This window comes from Anas platyrhynchos, chromosome 9 (assembly GCF_047663525.1).
Source record: "Anas platyrhynchos isolate ZD024472 breed Pekin duck chromosome 9, IASCAAS_PekinDuck_T2T, whole genome shotgun sequence".
Taxonomy (NCBI): domain Eukaryota; kingdom Metazoa; phylum Chordata; class Aves; order Anseriformes; family Anatidae; genus Anas; species Anas platyrhynchos.
Genome location: NC_092595.1, coordinates 11,503,293 through 11,519,201, shown reverse-complemented (window position 1 = coordinate 11,519,201; position 15,909 = coordinate 11,503,293). Strand labels below are relative to the sequence as shown.

Sequence of the window (15,909 nt, the reverse complement as noted above, 5' to 3'; positions counted from 1 at the left end):
GCCATGTACCAAAGCCTTGCCATGACTCCCAGCTACATCACTGTGAACTTGCTAGTACAAAGCTGCTTGTTTCATACCCTCCAGATCCCTTTTCCTTTTCACTGACTGCTTTATATTTCAGGCAGTCCTTCTGACATGTGCACTTAATCAGTTTGTGACAAGAATATGGGTCAATGGATGAGCTCTGAATAAACAGCAAGAGCCTAAAATTGGAAATAGGGACTGCTCTGCTGAACACGGTTCTGGTGTCCTGGCTCCCACAATGGCTAGAGGAAAGTGAATGGAGAATTTACAAGTTATGTTTCTTCTTTACCTCTGTTAATGTGAATCTAGTTTATGCATCAAAATGGTCAGGCTTTCCAAATAACACTCCATCATTCTGCAAATTCTCCTTTTCTATGTTGATGTCCAATTCTTTTCACAGTTGTGCTTGGCTCTTGTTCTCAATAATTTCCACCAGCTTCGTATTTCACAGGACATCTGTACAATAGCTGTGAAATCTTTTGATGAGATTTTAAAGGTTGGATTAAAGGATTTGACACCCATGAACTACCTGCCAGTTGGCGGCCAGTGTCTTCTAGCTTCTCTTCCTTCTGTTGTTGCTATCAAAGCAAATTCTTGGCCTCAGAATATATAACATTTTGCCTCGAGAGTGGCAGTGGTTCCCAAAAGGTTATCTTCAGGCTCTTCATAAAGAATGAAACAACATCCATCAAATCAACACGTCTATTCCCATGGGACTACACAGCCTTGGGTACACTGTAAGCCTTTCTCCTAGAGCCAAAAACCACTGGAGATGGAAGCAGCCATGTCCAGGTTAGCTAGTCCATCCTCAGGTTAACTGGTCCATATGCTTTCCCTGACAAGACAGAACTGAACTTTATAACATCTTCTCCACTCTCCTTCTTGATAGGTTTCATAGCAGGATTTATTCCTTCTTCTTATCCTGCAACCATTACTCATAGGCTAACGAACAAGTCATTTGCTCCTGATAGCCACCTCATGCCTCTTGTGACAGTCCTTTGATCTTTGCCTGCTATGGGCAATGACTTACATTTTCCAATATCTCTGCAGTATAACAGATGTCCTTGGAGTCTATGCAGCCAAAACCCTCCTTCTGGTTTGAAAACATTATCTTTCTACCATTATTTGCTCAACAGCCTGCAAAAGTCCAGACTGTGGGAAATCAAAGTATATGAAGCCCAACTGACCCATTGATTTTAGTGGAGTGGATCTATTTTAGTGCAAAGCTCCTACTGTTAGCAGTTCCATTTATTTTTGGTAAATTACATAAAAATACTCCTAGACTCCTTGTGAGCCCTGAGAGAACAGGTATTTTGTCATGGAGCAGAGAAGAGTTTGTGACTCCCTCTCACTTTTAATTTCACCGCCAGTGACTTCTGTTTGTAATGTTTTGAATAGAGCATTGTGTTCCCCCTGCTCCGTGCTGTCAAGCTCTTTAGGCAGACAGCAGCTCTGTCACAGCTGGGTGTGATGCTGGAACTTACCACGCTTCAAGGAAGAGGGTCTCCAAGCCAAAATATATTTGGTGTTTAAAATATCTAGATTTATTGAATCAAGTATTTAACATCAAGAGGTAACATGCTGTATTTTATGCAGAAAACAATTTTCCCTGCCAGATGAGATCTGAGGGCAGAGTGTCTCTTATTTGATATAGCTGCTTGGGCATTACTCTGTCTTGGGATTAATGGTGATGGTGTAATTTAGATTCTGTAACAACCTGAGACAGATGGATTTACAGAGTTATCAGTCTAGCCACATACAGGCAGCTCAGCTTTAATTGAATTTAGTGCTGGGAAAGGAAGAACTTGATGAAAGAAACTCCTTCTCCTCCTGCCTTGAGAATGAATGTCCAGCTGAGGCAGGAGCAGCATGCCTTGCCCTTACTGCCAGTGCAGGAGGGAGCTGCAGGCAGAATGGCAGAGGAACGGCGCCTGGGTGGGTGCACAGAGGGTGCCGGGGAGCACAGGGCAGCAGGGAGGCTTGCTGCTTCTCGTGCCCACCCCAGGGCATCCTGAGGCTTGGGAAGCAGTCCTAGGAGAGCTTATAGCTCATCTGCCAAGTCTGCCCTGGAGGTGCATTTGATTTCATTGCCTACTCTCCTCATGAAAGAGGGCTGTGTGATCATACCCTGTCCGTCAGACTCATTCCTGTGGCTCCAGAACCTGCAGCCTGTTTTTAGCCTGATATAAGTCTTCACAAATCTTCTGGAAAATAATAGTGACTTTCTGCAAATTTAGGGGAAAAAAAAAAAATAGTCTGACTAAGAAGAAAAGAGAGAAGTATTAACACTTCCTTAAGCTCAACAATGTGAGCTCGGCCTTCTTGGACACCAAGGAAGGGAGACAGAAAAAGAATTAAAGCATTACCTGCGACCCCACAGCAGGGAAATACCTGTCTTATCAGACACAGAGGAATTCACCCATGAGGCGCAAATCCTTCAGGAAACAAACCCAGCTCTCCTGTTTGTGGATCTGTGTGCTTGACAGGCATCCACCCCCACAGAAATGGCCTAAGGCCTTTCACCCCCTCTCTGCAGGCTATGTCAGCCATGTCAGATACAATATGGGGATCTTGGGACAATAGGGGTGGCACGGGGCTGTTGGGCCGAGAACTGGAGTGGGAGAGGAGCACATCTGAAATGCTAAAATGCCAACCTCCGGCTGCCATGCCCGGACACCCTCTCTTTTTTTCTCACTGTGTTGGCAGAAGATTTGCGAGTACATTGCCATGTGCCATTTCAAGCTTCATTTGAATAAACGTCCCATATAATAGACTTTTATAGCTCTCTTTCTGTGAATTCTAAATTAACGCGACTAATTAAAATGTTCCAAAGTTTTATGTAAATAACTAATTAGCATTTGAGAAAGAATAGTAAATTCACAGATGGTTGTGCTCCATTCAAGGCCCACTCAGCTCTCCCTGGCTGTAGCCAGAGCACTCTTAGGCCCCTCGTGCAACATCCTCCACGGCAGGAGCTGACCACCAAGGTTGCACCCTAAGGGTGGACCCAGCACCATCCACCAGGTAGCTGCAGGAGCAGGAACCCCTCGTCTTGCAGGATTAGGCCCGTTCTTTCCATCTCTTACACCACGGCTTGCAAGAAAAAGGATAAAATGGGAGCATGGATGGGAGCCTTGAAGAAGATGAGGGCTGTGTCTAGAAGATGAGGTGAGTGCCTGAGCCATAGTTTTCAATGTTTGTACTGGTGCTGCTGTGTTTCCAAATGCTTCAGGAGGAGGATGTTCCCCTTGAAAGCCTTCTCTTTCAGGTATTCAAGGTGTGATACTTAACGGGTGAGGGTGAACCTCAGGACTCAGCTGGGTTAAAGCTCCAGTGCTGCCACCGAGTCCTTGGAGGACTTTTCAGTCACACACTGTGTCCAAGCATCCTAAGAGGTACCCAAGCTAAATATTTTGTTCTCTCATAGGACTGGGGCTAATCAATGTCTGTAGCACACTGGAGGGACTCAGGGACAGGCGGTGCAGGAACAATTCTGCATCTGGCTTTCCCGGACCTTTGGGTCCTTTGTGGGCTGTCCTTTTCCATGTTTACCAACAGAGAACTGCTCCTGGCAGCAGAGGGAAATAGGTTTAAATCATTTTTCCAACACATCTCCTTGCAGCAGGGTGGCTTTGCACTTCCTTCCCACACATGTTGCAGGGGAAGGTACTGGCCTTTTAAACCTCCCCCTTGTAAGAACGTGAAGGTCTAAAAATATATATCCATATTTAATGCTGATTGCAACCCAGGTAGAAGTGAGAAGACCATCACATCCAGGCTCCCATTTGTACCAAGAGTCTTGCATTTATACTGAACTCTGCAAACCTAAGTGATAGTGAAAAAAAAATGGAAAAAAAAAAAACACCCTGCAAATACAAGGAAGTACTTTCTGAAAGTGGCCAGCTGTGGTTTGTTTACTCTAGAAGAGAGCAAATCATTAAAAAAGGGTGGAGGAGATCATTTTCCCTTCCTATTGAAGAGGTCCTGCACAAAAGCCCTCACCTGTGTTAAGAGCAGCTTTGTGTGTTTGCACCCCTTTCTTCCTGAGCTGCAAAGGGCTGTGAGATATGGGGGAATTATAAAAACCTGCTTCAGGGAAAATTGAGGCTTTCTGGTGAATTTGAGGCAGATCTCCAGGGAGGGGAGATAGGCTTGGGAAGATTCATGTTGCTAGGAAGATGCTGCCTGGCTAGAGGGAAATTCAGGGAGCAGCACCAGAAGGAGTCAGTGGGGAAATCAAAGGATGAGTTTCAAGGGACAGGTTGAAAGAAGGAAGCATGCAGAGCCTGGCTGGTGAGCAGGTAAAGGATGGAGCTGCTGCAGCAGCCTAAGTATATCTGATTGTGCTGAATTAAAAACAGGAGGTCATCCTACAGAAATATTACCGGGGATAGCTATAAAACTGTGAGATTAAGGGAAACAGTAAAGCTGGAAGGGGGGTTGCAAGGTGAGGGGGGGAAAGGGCTACACCAAGTGAGCCCCTTGTGCAGCCTTACTTGCAATCCCCGTCTGCCCTGGAGGAGTCCCCCATCTGTGTCTGTCTGTGTATGTGTGCTGCGAGCTCCTGCAGAGTAGGGAGGAAAACAAGAGCTCTCCATCTGTATTTCCAACCAGGCAAGAAGGCGAGCTGAGCGGCTGGAGGGCAGCCTGGTGTGGAGAGGGCTGTCCCGCAGAGCTCCCTCGGTTCGTCCTCACCCTGATGCCACCTACACAGCTCATGGGGAGCACAAGGCACGTGGCTCCTCAGCATCTCACCCCACGCCATATTCCCAGGCAGAACATTTGAATTTTCACCTGTAACGAGAGAAAAGTTAGAGAGCAGCTTGCTGCTGCTGCATTTCTTGAATGCATAAGCATTAATATGAGTCCTCCCAGTTTCTGGGTTTGCAGCTATTTGGCTGCAGCCTGTCCTGAGCTGGCTCTGCTGGTGAGGAATGAGGCTCTGAAAGCACTGTTCAGCCCTGCTCAGGAGGGGCACTTGACAGGTTGAGACCCTCCAGCAACTCTAAATAAGCCCATAAATAAGGACACTTTGCAAAAATTCAAGATGCAACGTAGGGCTCAGCAACAGACTGTGGTGACAGTCAATAGATACTGGGAAAAGCTGGAAAAGGCAGTAGTTATCTTCATTGAGGGGCACAGCACACCAAGCCTCGGTGCTGGGTGTTGAACCAAGAGGCACATTGGGGTGGCCCTGTGTCTGTGGCCACTCTTGCAGGGCAAAGCCCCAGGCTGGGAGGTTTCTTGGCTATGTAGCACACGTGCCAGCTGATAATGACCAGCAGCCGTGATGTATTTCACTGTTCATTGCTAAGTGGTTCTGCCTAGAAAATTGACTTGAAAATGTGTTTCAGGATGTGCCAGATATTCTCATGCTAATTTCTCAGCCAAAACCTCCCATGTGGTGTCCAATGTGATATCAGTAACTCAAAGGCAGGGGAAAATGAAGCCTCTATCTGCTTTCAAGCAATTTATTCCCCTTTTGTCTTTTTACTTCCAGCAGCTAAGTAAATTACAGGGATTAAAATACAAAAGACATTTAATTTTTTAACTGTAATTTCTTAGCTCCTGGCAACAGAGTAACAAAAAATGAAAGGAAATTAAGAAAGAAAAAAAAAAAAAGAATTAAAATGCAAATACCATTTCTAATGATTAAAATACAAATACAATTTTAACTGATTAAAAGTAAGAGGACCTGTTGGAACACAAAGAGACAGCAGCAGGCTTCAGGATTCAAGTAGCCATAATCAGCTTCAACTTCACATTAAAAACCTGAAGGGGAAAATTTCTGCTGGTGAGTACTTTGCATGTATTTTTGGTATACCCTATCTTTCTCTTTATTCAAGTTCCTTTTAATTTTATCAGCTTTATCTCTAATTGTACTTTTCTATTACCAATTCTCAAGAGTTATCCAACCCTTTGAACTGATTTCTGACATGCTCTAGGGGAGGGAGAGCCAGCGAGCTGGAAGAAAGGTCTCTTACATGCTTTTTTCATGTGGACTCTGATACAGAGAAGTGGTTACATGGGAAGTTGGTGACAGAGCTGGGAATTATCTCAAGTTCTAATGTCCAAGCTAGAAATAAGAGAAGCCAAACTACCATTCATTTGTCAGGTGCAACAAATCTTAAAAAGTAATTCTGAGCTCTGAGTTCTCCCACCTGCTGTAAAACCAAACAACATCTAGGTTTAGCTCAAATTACATTATTTTTACACTTTTTTTTTTTCTTTAAGAACTTGATTTTGAAGTTTTCAAAATGAAACCACTGCAAGAGAAGAAAGAAACACTTTTCTCCATCCTTTCAGCTTGCTGTTGCCCCACCACAACACAGCTCTCCACAAAACTGCAACACTGTTCATGCATGGCTTTCTTCTTTATTTTCTTTTTTTTTCTTTTTTTTCTTTTTTTTCTTTTTTTTCTTTTTTTTCTTTTTTTTCTTTTTTTTCTTTTTTTTCATGGGGAGATCAGAGGTGGTACCAGAGTTGTAAGTACACACAAGGCACTTGCTCCAAAGGTGCACTAATCAAGGCTGCTTCCCCTGGTAAATTAGAGCAAGAAAGTTCCTGACTAAATCCTTTTATGTATGCTCAATATTTCAGTTGTTGCAGTAGCTATTTTTCATTTGCTCATTATAGGGCTGGAACAGGGGGTATTTTGGACAATTCACAGCAATTTCTCACAACTGCTCAGTGGACTTTTTATTTTGAAGAGTTTTAGAGATTGGACTTCCCATGAATGTGCAATTTAGGGATTTGAGGACTCTATGAACACATAAGTGCTGAAGACAGTTTTCTGTACTTCTCAGTCCGTGATACGCACTCACATAGAGGAGAAATCCCTTTTATGAATAACTAACCTAAAAGGAGATTCCTTTTCCGTTAGCTTTCTGCCAGGCAAAAGGCTTCTCTGACCCCTTGTTCTCTGCTGGATTTTCCCTGCTGAAACACCCGCACAGGCAGAAGGGCTCCCTGGACTGCCAGGAACAGCAGCGAGCTGCAGTTGACTCAGATGTGAGAGTGACCTACGGAGCCTTGCTCCTGGGGAGGATGCAACAGAACAACGTTATCCTTGTTTGCACTCATTTAAATTAGTGCCCGGAGTCTTTCCTTCCCCCAGTGCAGCACGTCCCCCGCACAGGCTCACAAAGGGCCGTATTCATCAGTGAGCAGCAACTAGTTATAATCCTTTTGAAAGACAACAAGCTGTGCCAGCTCCACCAAGGTTTGTTTTAGAGAGTTCATGCTGCCTTGCTCACACAAGCCCAGAGCAGTCAGAGCTGACTTCTGCATATGCAGATGGGTTTGGGGGTTTAAGGATGGACTGGGGCAGTTTCCCCAGTATGTTGTTTGTTTTTTTTTTAGAGAGAGCAATCAGCTCCTTGCAGTTTTCGCTTTGTGGGAAGAACAATGCTCCTTTAGCTCTCCTGTCACAGAGAGGCAATATTCATCCCTTGGTCTTCCCATTATCCTTCTCTTCTCTTGGACTGAACTGAATTTACCTGCACAAAGCCTTCCCAGGACACACTGGGAGGATGACTGCAGTCCGACCAAACCCAGGTGCCAAGAACACAGCTGCAAAAGCAAAGGCTGAGCCAACCACAGCAGTGAGGTCGAGCAAGGAGGGGAGCTCCCAGCAGATATGTGCTGGACGAAGAAACTGATTGTGGTGGTTATGTGAAAACACAGACAAAAAAAAAAAAAGCCAACATATGTTTAATTAACAACATCAGGCTGCCCCGCCTTTCCTCATCTTCTTTCCACATCACATTTCTCCACATTCTCCATCCTGACCCATATCCTTCTCACATCCTATACGTGCCTGTCCTGCCTCTCTTCTCTTAAAGTCATGGCCCCATGCTGGACTCTACTGGAAGGTTGGTCAGAACTCAGCAATGTGTTTGCTGTCTCAAAAAGCATCCCCAGCAGCCACCAAATGTTCTGAAGACAGATAAAGAAGAGCTTTAAATGGATTTAAACTGCTAGCTGGGCTTATCAGCTGCCAGGGGCTCTGTGTGGGCTCCTACTTGCTGGCAAATCCCCTCCCACTCTCACCAAAATCCAGAGGTCCTCAACTTATTCCCTGCAATTTTGGCTCAAACCAAAAGTACAAGTGAAAATTGTCTTATGACACTCAAGCAAACAAGGTATGTATGTGCAAGAATAAGCTCAGTTCCTGAAATGCAGACCCCTAACCCAGTCTTGGCCCTGCCAGACTTGATCCTCCCCAGATTCCCCATCTCCCACTGTTGCATCCCCTCTCATGGCACCCAGCAAGAGCCAGACCCTGGAGGAGCTGGTTTCTGTGGTAACTTTAAAAATCACCCTTTGGACGATCCTGGAGTTGCACGTCTTCCTCCCATCGAAAGGACCAGGCCCATTAAGCAGAAGGGATAATGGACAGTCATAAATTGCCGTATGTTGCAGGAGTCCCTCTTGCTGCCTGGGAGATGCATTTATCACCTAGCAACGACACAAGGTGATGAGGAAATAACAGATTTTTAATCTAATGGCCATGAGTCAACAGCTATCAGAGAGACCAGCCTGCAAAGTCCACTGATGGGGTGGTTGCAATTGATTGAGAAGGAGAAACCCAACCCAAGGAGAAGGGAGTAGGGATTGCCTTCATAAGCATATGTATGTGTGTGTATATATATGCATGTATAGGTATATACATCCTCAAGGAATGACAAAAAGTCTGGGGAAATCCCTCAGATGAGAAATAACCCTCAGACACAAGGTTACCCAGAAGATGAGTCTCTGGGCTTTGCAAAGCCCCCAAGGCAGGAGGCAGAGGATGAGGCAGGACGGGTTGCAGCATCCCATGGGGTTCGGTGCAGAGCTCCTCTCAGCTTTGTGTCAGGTCCTTGTCTGCTCATCTGAAACCTCTGTATGGGACCAACCAACAGAAAATTGCAAAGTTTGCCCCTGGGCCAGGAAGCTGAGTAGTGGCAGAGTTCAATTCTCACCTTTTTATTCTAGAAGTAGGCCCCAAACAGCAGCTATGCGTTATTTTTCAGTACTGAGAGCTCATCGTGATAACTTCCTCCCTAAATACTGGGGATAATGCATGGGGCAGCAGTAAATTGGGAGCTCTCTGGGTGCACGAATAGAAGCATCTCACTGGAGCACAGGAGGGAGCTTCAAGGGAATTAATTGTGAGAGGAAGAAATCTGAAATTAGTTCACTGACGGATGATCTCTTTGAAGCTTGAAACTGTAAGAGTCACAAGATTGCCAGCAAGGCTGTGCACGTTTTTATACTGCAGGACCTTTTTCTTTTAAGAAAACAGCTCAGAAATTGTTTTGGCATTTCCCTCTTGAACGAAATTGAAAAGGACTGGTCTGAACCAGGACACGAACATGTTCAGACCATTTATATTGTGTAGTGCATCCACTTAGCAACAGCGTAAGAAGTGCTTTCTCAGAAGGCATCATTTCAGAGACTTGCTTTTAATTAGCAGTCAGCTGAAATACACGTTTGAGAAGACCAGTGTTTGGACTGTGTTTATTTAAAACTTTAACAATAAATAAGAAACGTGGCTTGAGCATGTATCTAAGTTGGTTAGAGTTCTTGACCTCTTAGCTGAAGACAAACTATGGAGACATGCCTCCAGATCAACTTAGCTTTGTCAATCATTACTGAATTAATGGCACCACGACATAATGCTTAACTTCTGGAGCGACGGCTAAACATATTCACAGCAACACCCTTTGTGTTAAACCTGGAAGAACCGTAGCTAATGATGCATCTCTGCCAAGGGCTGTAAACTTCTGTGACAATCTATTACTGACTGCCGAACACACTGAGATCATCCCCACTTCGTGGTGATCAGAGGTACGGTGCAAGTGGTCTTTCACCCCAGTTTTAACTTCATCATCTTGGCATAGCTATCAGTCGGGATGAAATTGGTGCTTGCAGCAAAATTTGGTGTCCCTTATGAAAACTACTCGGGATGTGTCTTTTCTTGATGTGTCATTTTCTTCTCCAGTCAGCCCCTGGCAGCTGTGTGCAGCAGTGGTGGTGCTGGTGGAGGTGGCCTCAGGCTGGGAAGGGTTTCCTTCATCCCCAATGCATGTGTTTGAGGCCAGAGGCATGGGGCATGGAGGTGGCTGGAGGCAGAGATGCTTTTCCTGCAATGTCAGAATTGCAGCTGAAGGGAACATTTGATGAAAGCACAGCCTCAAAGTATGGTCTCCGGCGATCTTTTATTTGTAGCAGATCCTGTTAAATAGCAGTGTTGGTTAATATGGAACTGAAATTCAGCAACAGGAATTTGTGAACAGCTATGAAAATGCTGAAACACCTGCAAAGTGCTGACCTTAGGCTAATGTTCATTTAACTTGTAGAAGCTGTTTGAGTGTGTCCATGCAAACCTGAGTTCATTCCCTCCTGGTTAGTTGTAATTTCCAAAGGGCGGGAAGCCATTGGGTAGCATGCTCTGTGGCTAAATATGCAGAGAAGTTTTTAAAGCTTCAAATTGCAGAGGGTAAAACAGTGCTGCAAACCCAGCTCTTCCCGCGTTTCTCCAGTTAGTGATGCAGAGACCCAGAGCTTTGTGTTTCACTTCATGGATCACAGAAGCTGGGGTCCTGTGTTTTACCTTCTTCCAGGTAACCAAACCCTTCACTGGGATTCTAGGGAATTGGAGGTGGGAGAAAGATTCAGCTTTTATAAAATTTAATCAACATGGTTTTTTGTTTGGTTGTTTTTGTTTTGTTTTGTTTTGTTTTTTACTTGGTAAATTTGGGGAGTGTTTAATATTCACAACAGTTCCAGCTAAGGGGCAAAGAAAGCATGACTGCCTTAATCTTTTATTCTATCTATGGCTATTGAAATGGAAGAGCGTGAGTCTTCTGCAGCAAGGGTGGGCGTTTGGCTGCATTGATGGATTACTGCCTCAGAGCAGATGCTTTTTGCTGCAGCTTAACCATGCAGTGGTAGCTGGGCTGAAGTAGTTTGAAGAATGATAAAGGAGAGCCCAGAGGTTGTCATTCAGCCATGAAGAATACTCAGGGCACACGTAATCACAGCAATCGGCTGTCTGGTTTTGACCTGTTATTCTAATAATCAGTTGAAGTGGAAAAAAAAATCTTAAATATTCTGCACCAGGGTACATGTGTGACACGGCAAATTAGCTCAATTTTCAAAGGACACGTCTGGAAGAGTTCATTTTGAAGCTTCTTTCTTCTTCCCTATTCCTCATTCTAGTTTCAACTGCTCATGAAATTTCATAGATAATGAAAAAGTTATACCTAAAGACTTCTGGTGAAACTAGGGACTGATCCTGCCCCCATTAAACTGAAAAGCAGTGTGCACAGGATCAGACAGATTTGTGGAGTCATTTGTTGCAGCTTATAGAGACACAAGAAGTCTTGTTAATAAGAGCTATTATATAAGATCTCTCAAATATACATATTTGATACGAATTTCTACTACTCATTAGAGCTTTCTAGTTTCACTCAAAGTCTGAAATCTCCATATCTTTTGGGTATACAGACAAGGAAATCCAAAGTAAAGTAATGATACATGACTTATGTTAATAGTTTTCTCCAAGAAATGCACCTGCATTCTTCCATCCTGTTTATTCTGTTTCCTGGTGTTATCGCAATTCTATACCTATCTTGATTTCTTTTTGTAGCAAAGATGGCCAAGTGTTAAAACACATCTAATGTGAGTTGTCCAGAAATTCTAACGAATTTGATTCAATCTTGTTGATGAACCACTCCGATTACTTTGTGCTCAGATAATATGAAACTGAGGCTAAGATCAACAAGGCTTGCAAAAGCAAACTTGCTTTAGTGGAGAGTAGGAAATAGACCTGAAGAACAAGTTTCAGGTTCACATATTTGCAGTTACAAATACACATACCTGAAACCTGACTCTGGGAATGATGCACTACTACTATCCAAAAAAAGGAAAATGCTGGGTACAGCACATATTCAGTCAAAACAACTCCAGTTTACAACTACATTCACAATCAACCTATGGAAAATTGCTACAGACCAAGAATTAATCATGAAAAATTCTTCAGCAGACATTTCTGAAGAGTAAAGTCCAGCTCTGTAAACAGGTCTCTGATACCTGCTTGTGTCTCCCTGCTCTCAGCCTTCTCTTTTCACATAAAATGAAATGCTTCCCCCTTGGTTTAGCTTTCATCTGCTAACTATTGAATTTATTGAGCTGTCAGGGAGATTATCCGCTGATTTTAATATGGGCTAGCTCAGAGCACAATACACATGCAGCAGTCCCTGGAGAGAGCAGCAGTTTTCATCCATGCAGGAGCCAACACCTCTGTTGCTCTTCCTCTCCAAGACAAGATCAGTAATTATATTGGCTTAAAACAAAGCAACGAAAACAACAGAAAGCACAACTTGCCCTCTCTGATTTACGTGTGTTTTCAGTTAGCAGGCTCTGAGTCCGACTGTGAGCCTGGTGAGAGGTGAGTGTGTCTCTCCTGTTTCCTTCGCACTGCCAGCCAGGGACGGGCAGGCGGCTGTGGCTGCTCCCACACTGGGCTTTCAGGAACTGTCTGCCTGGCTTTCCTTCTCAAAGGGGAATGGGAAGCTGTCAGCTGTTTGCTCCTCTGGGTTTTCGGCAGAAACACTGGTAGTGGGTACTGGTGTGGAAAAGCAAACCAGTTGCACGCTGCTTTGTGCGTCATCTGCATCTGCTCCCATCCAAACAGAGAAACTTCTGATCAGGTTCCCTCGATGGAGGAGAACTTCTCAATCATGTAGTTACCGATGATGCTTTTCTTTATGCTGACACGTGTGCTGGAGCCAGTCTGGTCCCCACTTGCTGGACTGAAGCTTCCTTGTATTTCTCCCTTGTTAGGTGCGTTGGGCAGGACGATGAAAACTTCAGCAGCTGGTATGTGTGGTAAGTTTCAGCTCAGCTCTGTTTTAGAGGGAAAACTGGCAAATAATATTCTTTGATGGATATATGGAGAGAAAAGCATTAAGAGAGACTGATAGCTGGAGAGCATTGCTCCTGGGCTGTCCCTGTGTTCTGTCTTCACTGACTAATGGGAATCATTAATCCATATCCTCACTGTACGCTGACAACTGAGCTGGGCAGACCTGATGAATGATTTCAGAGAGAAATGTTAGAATTTCCAGCCAGCACGCGGCACTGAGACGTTGCTTTCCCAGGACTTTGATCATGTCCAGCACGCTGATGGGGGAACCGCAACGTTTAACGGCTATTTGCAAAATACGTTAATGAATATGTTAATTTGGAGACAGGCGGCCATCTGCCGGTGCTGCCCACAGATGGTGATGGCACCGTTCCTCCCCTGCTGCCTCTGCCTCAGGTTCCTGATGTTGTTTTTCCTGGCCTTGCTCCTGTCCTGCGGGATCTGCTGCTGCCTGCAGTGCTGGCTGAAGCGGCGGAGCTGCCTCCTTCACCCACGCACCCTGGCCGTCTTCGCGCTCAGCAGCTCGGATGCTTTCTGCGGTTAGTCCTCTCCCTGCCCTCTGCAAGGTCCCACGGGGCCCATCCAAAACCCAGTGAGAGGTGGCCAGGTTTGAGTGGGAGCCGGGCTGTGGCTGTCCCTGCGTGTCCATATGTCCCGAAGGTGCCTTCTAGGCTTGGCCACGCTGATACTAGAGGTGTGTGGGGCCTTCTCCTTGATATTAGGGCACTTGGCAGCCCAACATACTCAGGGGTCAGGCAGCCCTTTCCAACACATGACCTGAATTTCTCACCCAGACAAGACCACACTGGTCTACTTGAGCCACCCCAGCAGGCAGCTGGCCTGGCTGATGCACACTGGGGTCTGTCAGGAGGCTGTCTCGGTGGATGTTATTCATCACAGTAGCCGCCCTCAGCATTCCCCCAGAAACACCCACAGTTTTGAGGACAGGACTATAATGACTGTGTGCAGCACCCAGTGCTGACCTGGAGTACTGCCAGCAGGATGGGCCAGACAACAGCCCCCCAGGAAAAATAAAGCTCGTTCTGTCATTAGGCAGCATTGAGCCCTTCCCAGAGGAAGTACAGCCTGCTTTCTGGGTGGCCACAAACAATGTCTCCACTGGGAGGACCCACCCAAACCCACCCAAATTCCTCTGTTCTCACTTCTTGCATCTGGAGTTTGTGGTGAGAGGTTTTGTGATTTAAAAATTACATCCATGCCTTTCTTGTTCCCGAGTGGTTTGGCAGCTCCTCCCCAGCTCACCCCTCTCACCCCCACGCCTGCTCTTCACTGTCTGCTCTACAATTTCATCTTTGCTCTTTCCTCAGCCAGTGAAGCTCCTCAGTGCCCGTTCTCCAGATCTCCGAACCCCTGTGTGAACATGGAGACGTCCTCTCCTCCTGCCCCCCGGTTCAGCCTTGGGGGAACTGAGTTGCCTCCATCCTATGAGGATATTATGAAGGAAAACAAGCTCTAGACACCACGCCTTGGCTTTCTGCGATCCCACCTGGTTCATCGGAGACCCTCCATGATGATGCAGTAGTGTGGGAGCAGATCAGCCCTCTACACAGGTTTGCCAAGAGACTGAGAAGCAGCACATATTTCATTTAAACCTAAAAGGGGAGCCAAAATGCAAGAGAATAAATACCAAAAGCACGTGTTGAATCTGTCACAGGGGTTCAGATTGACATTATGATACAACTGAATTTTGAGAAACTCCCTCAAAGGTCTGTCTGTGTTGAGGGTTTCTCTCTTGAAGGCTGCTCAAGCTGGTGCAATCCCATGTGTTTTAGGACTGGATGTTGATAAATGACTCGATAGCTACTTCTCAAGCTTGGGCTGCCTCCTTCACTCGGAACGGTGCCAGCAAACACCCTCTGGCAAAGTCATGATGTTCTAATACATTGTAATGCAATCATGCCACTCTGCGATGAAGGATCATTTGCCACATTTAAAATATTTAGCACAGCGTATCAGATTTGTCTAATCCAAAAAGCAGTGAATTTAAGGCCAGAAGAAGGAAAGCAAGGGCTGGAGGTTATAGGGACAATCTTGGCAGCAGGAGCAGGCTACAAAACACAAACAACAAAAAAAGCGAGTTTGCTCACTTGAGCTGTTCTTAATTTCATGGTGACTGCCCCCAATTCACTTCTCTTGCCCTAGCATGCCTGCAGACCTTGTATGGCCCAGGACCCACACAGCCACTCCCCACACACAGGAATTACGGGGTCAGAGATGTGGTGTTCAGTTACAGAAAATTATGAGGATAAAGACTGTCATTTTCTTTGAAGTGGCCATTGCAGACAAGATGGGGAGAGACTTCAAGAAGCCATCCAGACTGCCTTATACTCAATTGGGATCAGCTCTACCTGAGCCCTTCCTAGGAGGCACGGTCTGCCTTCTTCTCAAATTACAGAGAAAAGATGTAGAATTTCCCCCTTAGCTGGATTCCAGATAAAAGCAAAGATTTCCTTTGTTTTTCACAAGCTGGTCACAGAAGCCTGGGGTCAGCCTGACCTCTCTTCCTTTGCTCTCTCACTGAAGAGGGCCGGGGGCTGCATTAAGAGCCACCTCGGCAAATGTCACACCTAGTGCACACTGTGTGCCTAGGGAACTGCGAGCTCTGTGTCACAGTGGGCACCTGGGTCCATCTTAGGCACCACAAAAGATAAATTGAAACCCACAGCCTGCCTGGTAGAGCAGCTCCCCACCTGTAGAGTGGGGGTGGTATGAGTTCCCCTGCTCAGGAAGGAAACTGGGAAGATAAATCCAGTAAAGGTTATGAAGTGCTCACATATTCTCATAATGAGACTATATAAGTACCTTAGCTAGATAAAGAATAATAGCATATTTTGAGAGACAAATTCTCTGCCAGCACCACCACAAATTATCTCCATAAAATCTTATTTTAGAAGCAGCTTTAATGTTTGACGCTTGTGTGAAAGGAAATAAATGTTACTGTAGCAAAA

General features: G+C 45.3%; 1 protein-coding gene across 2 annotated transcripts; it reads left to right on the top strand.

The window, feature by feature from the left end:
- Window positions 1-10,393: 10,393 nt before the first annotated feature.
- Window positions 10,394-15,909, top strand: TMEM207 (transmembrane protein 207). Of its 2 annotated transcripts, none has more exons than XM_038183889.2 (5): window positions 10,394-10,634; window positions 12,426-12,463; window positions 12,859-12,894; window positions 13,337-13,479; window positions 14,269-15,909. In XM_038183889.2, the coding sequence occupies exons 1-5, from the start codon at window positions 10,560-10,562 to the stop codon at window positions 14,415-14,417; spliced, it is 441 nt and encodes a 146-aa protein (XP_038039817.2). In that variant the 5' UTR covers window positions 10,394-10,559; the 3' UTR covers window positions 14,418-15,909. The 2 variants fall into 2 exon arrangements, with proteins under 2 accessions (XP_038039817.2, XP_012964039.4); XM_013108585.5 differs by having other exon boundaries at window positions 10,400-10,634; window positions 12,859-12,903.